Consider the following 5,264-nt stretch of genomic DNA (forward strand, 5'->3'; position numbering starts at 1 on the left):
GAACCTAAACGCCCAACCCCAACAAAGTATTTATACCTTTATATGAACCTAAACGCCCAACCCCAACAAAGTATTTATACCTTTATATGAACCTAAACGCCCAACCCCAACAAAGTATTTATACCTTTATATGAACCTAAACGCCCAACCCCAACAAAGTATTTATACCTTTATATGAACCTAAATGCCCAACCCCAACAAAGTATTTATACCTTTATATGAACCTAAACGCCCAACCCCAACAAAGTATTTATACCTTTATATGAACCTAAACGCCCAACCTCAACAACATATTTATACCTTTTTATGATCCTAAACGCCCAACCCCATCACAGTGCCTAACTTCTTTTTACACTTGCATGATGCTGCGCTGGTTAGCCGCCATCTTGGAGCAGACTTGGTCAGGCCATGAAAGTTCTGTTGCACATGAAAAGCAACGTTATGAACTTCCTCCAGCAAATAAAAGCCTCCCTTGTCAGCACACCCGGCGCTCAGGAGGCCGACGGCCGGCGCTCCGAGGTCGGACGTGCTGAGTGAGCGCTCCGTGTTTATTCCTCCATGGGGAGCGGCCTGTCATTGCCGGATTCCTGGGAATGAAGTATGGCGCTCTCGCACATTTCACGCTCATCGGCCTGATGGATCCGGCCCGGACGTGACGCTGGAAGACTGTGGTGGGGGGGGGGACAATCGATGTTGGAGATGACAGGCGCTCCCAGGGAGGTGTGGAGTTATTCCCGACGTCTAATTCCAGCGGCAACAACCACGCAGGAGGGCTGACTTGGGGGCTTTCAGGAAGAAATGAAGCAGGAGGGGGGATTCACTGCCTCTAAACACATTCATGGAAAAACACTTCCAACATTCCCAAATCAATGATTGTTGGCGAGCCACGTATATAAAATATAATTAAAGCCTATGATTAATATCCACTATTTCAACTTTCTTCTTAAATAATCTTTGTACATTTTTTGCTGGTAATACTATGACATAAAGTTCTGGAATACTTCAAGTCTATGCTGCTGAAATATTTTTATATATTTGTCTCATATTACAAGTTTATTCTTGGAAAATTGTGACTTTTTCTTCTCAATACTTTGGCTTAGTTAGCATGCTACCACTTAGCGGTAACACCATAAGTGCCAAGGCGGTTCTATAATGTCCCTACATCATGACGTATGTGTATTTGCATTTACAAATAAGTAAAACAGCTAACACGCTAAAAGTTAGAATTCTAGCAATATAGCACTAAGTACTGAAAGTTCCAAGGCGGGTCTAGAGTGTCCCTAAATCATTCCATGGATTATTTTGCATTTTGACAAAAGTAGATTAGGTCAAATGCTAACCGTTAGCATGCTAGCACTGAGTACCGTAAGTGCCAAGGCAGTTCTTTAGTGTCCCTACATCATGATTGTGACTTCTTTCTCTTAATACTTTGACTTAGTTAGCATGCTAGCACTTAGCAAGATAGCACCGAAGACCGTAAGTGCCAAGGCGGTTCTATAGTGTCCCTACCTCATGGTGTGTGTGTATTTGTACTGAGACAGAAGTAACTAAAATACTAAAAGTTAGCAGGCTAGCACTTAGCAAGAAGCACCAAGGACCATAAGTGCCAAGGCGGTTCTATAGTGTCCCTACATCATAGGGTCATCATAGGGATGTATGTGTATTTGTACTGAGACAGAAGTAAGTAAAATACTAAAAGTTAGCATGCTAGCACTTAAAGTAGTGAAAGGTTCAAGGCGGGTCTATCGTGTTCCTAAGTCATGTATGATTTAGCATGTTGACATAAGTAAATTAGGTCAAATGTATGTACCTGCCCTAATTAGTCATATTGTTGTCAGAGATAAAATGACGTATTCGGACCCCCCATCCCTGAGTTTGCCACCGGCGGGGTAGAAGACATGACGCTAGTAAGATGATTTATTGTGCACATGCAGTACGTACATACAGAGGTTTGCTTCCTTGAAGCAACATCGTCAGAGTAAAAGTTTGTTGGTGGACGGAGTAATACTTTGAAAGGTACTTCCCACTCCGCCAACATTCCAGGTTCTACGTCCTCTTGCTCTATGATTGGTTTTCCTGCCAAGCTAATAAAGTGCGAACATGCATGAAAGCTGGAATTTAGCTGCTAGCACAGTGACCGCTACGCTAACGACAAAGAAAGAGCCGAGCCGTCCAAAGTGTTCCGAGAGGACGTTAGCCTGCGTGTCCGCCCATCGTGGCGTCCTCAGTTCCTGAGCCTCTTATAGAAGACGGCGGCGACGCACAAGGCCGCGGCGCAAACAAAAGCCAGGACGCCGACGGCTGCCCCGAGCCCGGCGACGGAGTCGTCTTTGTCGTCGTCGACCAGGGGTTCCTCTTTGGAGTCGCTGCTCTCGGTTTTGGTGATGAGCTTCCTGGAGGTGATGGTGTACGGCTCTGTGACCCCGTCTGCCGAGGCCTCCGCCGCGGCCCTCACCGCGTTCTCCGCCGCGTCCTCCGCCGTGTCCCTCTTCCGGCGGTTGTTGCACTGCATGAAGGAGCTGCAGGTGCTGGTCTCGCACAGGCGGGTGATGCAGTGCAGGTAGTAGGTGGACACCGTCTCGTTCTGCTGCTCCACGAAACGGAAGGCCGGGAAGTGGAAGCGGGCGCGCTGGCTCTCGCCGTTCTCGAGGACGGTGGTGAAGCGGTCCTTGGAGCACGGCACGAAGAGGTTGAAGAAGCTGGAGTTGGACGGCAGCGGAGAGATGGAGGCGTAGCAGCGGTCCAGCAGGACGTGGTAGCGCCCGGTCAGGTTGACGGCTTTCACCTCCACGTACACGGTGGTCCTCAGCTCCAGGCCCAGGCTGGGTATGACCAGGGGCTGCAGGAAGTCGGGGTCGCTGAAGAGCTTCATGTTCAGGGTGCTGATGAAGCTGCCGTTGTTGTCCTTCACGGCGATGGAGGACGCCGACACGTCGATCTGGGTGTTGTTGACCAGGTACTCTAAGGGGTAGGCGCAGGAGTAGAAGTACTTGAGCTCGGCGTTGTACGTGATGGTGCCGGTGGTGGGGTCCACGGAGCGGATCACGCCGCTGATGTTCACCGTCTGGATGTTGGAGAAGTCCGAGAAGACGCCGGTGCCGGCGGCGCTGGTGGTCAGGAAGGTGCTCCCGCAGCCGTGCGTCACGTTCAGTGGGAATTGAAAGCGAGCCACGGGGGGCCACACGCTTTCGTCCAGCGTGGCCCGGCAGTCCGAGTCCGTCATGTGGTTGAGGATCAGGAGGGTCTCGTTGTAGCCCGTGTAGATGACCGGGCAGATCTGGACGGCCAGCCCCACGGAGGACGTGCCGCACTGCACCGAGATGTCGGTGATCTCGGGTCGCCGGGCTTCCGCTCCGCACTCGTTCAGCGTCAGCGGGCGACTTCTCGCTATCATGGCCAAAACCATGAAAAGGGTCTTCATCTTCATGGCTGCTCTTTGGCTTCGCTCCGCTGATGATGGCCTCCTCGTGAAGAAGAGGCTGGGATGGAAGTGTTGGGCTCACGTTTAGGGGTCTTTATAGGCAAGTCCGTCTCCTGGGATTGGCCCAGAACCAGGTCAGAGCACCTTCCGTTGGAGAACAAGCGCATTGTGAGAAGCGCCGGAGCTCCGGCCTGGACTCAACCTGGCCTCGGGGCAGCTCCTGAAATCCGAAGCATTTGGGCCGTCTTGAAATACCGAGCCTTCTTTCTTTTGTCAGCCACAACCAAGCTTTGGTTTCCATGCGCTTCTGGTTCTGGACTTTTCAGCACAATGCTGTGGAGGATCTTCTGTCTTCCGTGACCCACATTGGGCGGCCCTGACCTACTCGGCAGGTCCAACCTTTTTCTACCAGCCGGGGCCGCAAAGGGAAAAGTCAAAGGATGCAACTTGGCCTGTCATATTTGTGTACGGCGGATATGCCAGGGAGTCTTACAGTACATGCAGTATTTCAAGAATGCAGTACACATAGTACATTTCTATTCTCAATTAGGACTTCATTTCTATAATATTTTGAATTTTGTCCATTTTCTGCTGTTTTTTGTTACCTTTTTGAAATATCATTTTACATATAGTGTTGCTCTTGTAAATATTATGACTTTATTGATTTAATATTTTCACTTTATACTTATAACTTGAGAACGGTTCCCCAAACCGTCCTTTTTTTCTTTCTTCATAATATTATGGCTGTTTTATTAAAATTTTGTTTATCACTTTTATTACATTTTTTGAGTGTTTTCTCCAATATTTCAACTTGTGAAATGACAACTTGGTCTCTTAATAGTTTGATTTTATTCTTGCAAAATTACCTTTTTCTCATTTTCCAAATATTTGAGCTTTCCTCATGTAAATTTTGTTCTGGTAATTATGACTTTATTTCTATAATATTTCCACTTTGTTCTTGGAATGTTATATCGTGTTTGATTGTTTTTAATTGTACAATTTTTCGCAATTTTTTCTTTAAAATTTCAACTATTTTTTTCACGGAAACAACACAATTTTTCCTAATATTTTCCCAACAATTATCAGCACCGATAATTATCGGACATCTCTACATTATTCCCATAATATTTTTGCACCCATAACACGTTTTACTTCCTTTTTCTTTTACAAAATACAATTTTCTTGTGAAATGTTATTATTGTAAAATGACTGATTTTTTTAATGTTCTTGTCAAATGATATTTTTAGAACGTGCCATGATACAGTAAAAAAAAAAAAAACAGCCGTGGTTCATAAAGGCCCCAGGGCCGCTCTTTGGACACCCCTGTGTGTGTGTGGGGGGGGGGGGGGGGGGTCATGAGAGAACATCCCTGGCCTGCAGCAATAGGACAGCATGTCGGCCTCAGAGGAAGGACGATTGTTTGGCCTTGGAGGAGGTCGCTGCTCCACTTTCAAACGTCCCATGAAAGTCGGCCCAGTGACGGCGTCGTGTGTTCGGGTCAGCCGGTGTCCCAAATGTGAGGCGGACGGGCGGATGGCGTATATTGGTCAGCCATTGTTGGAAGTGTATTCTGCTATTGTTGCCACGGTAACCAAATATGAGCGGAGACAAAGACTGTCGTGTCGGTAAAGCATCAGCGCATGCTCGATCTTACATAAACATGACGGGCTGGTTGCCGGGAAACGATGACGTCGCAACTTCAGAATGTCGTCAATTTCCGACGCTAGTCGCGTAAATTTCGACATTTTTTAACTTTTTTGTCTTAAATTTCTTGTAAACTTGTAAATGTAAAATTCATTCATTTTCTACCGCTTATCCTCACGAGGGTGGCGGGGTGCTGGAG

The 5,264-nt window shown here is 47.3% G+C and overlaps 1 protein-coding gene across 1 annotated transcript; it reads right to left on the bottom strand.

Moving 5' to 3' along the window:
- Positions 1-2,224: 2,224 nt before the first annotated feature.
- On the bottom strand, positions 2,225-3,394 carry LOC131136161 (zona pellucida-like domain-containing protein 1). The gene has a single exon (XM_058082739.2). It carries the CDS (start codon positions 3,392-3,394, stop codon positions 2,225-2,227), a length of 1,170 nt encoding a protein of 389 aa, XP_057938722.2.
- Between the last annotated feature and the right edge of the window lie 1,870 nt (positions 3,395-5,264).

This window comes from Doryrhamphus excisus, linkage group LG12, assembly GCF_037039965.1.
Source record: "Doryrhamphus excisus strain RoL-2023G ecotype Guam linkage group LG12, RoL_Dexc_Guam_v1.1, whole genome shotgun sequence".
Classification (NCBI taxonomy): domain Eukaryota; kingdom Metazoa; phylum Chordata; class Actinopteri; order Syngnathiformes; family Syngnathidae; genus Doryrhamphus; species Doryrhamphus excisus.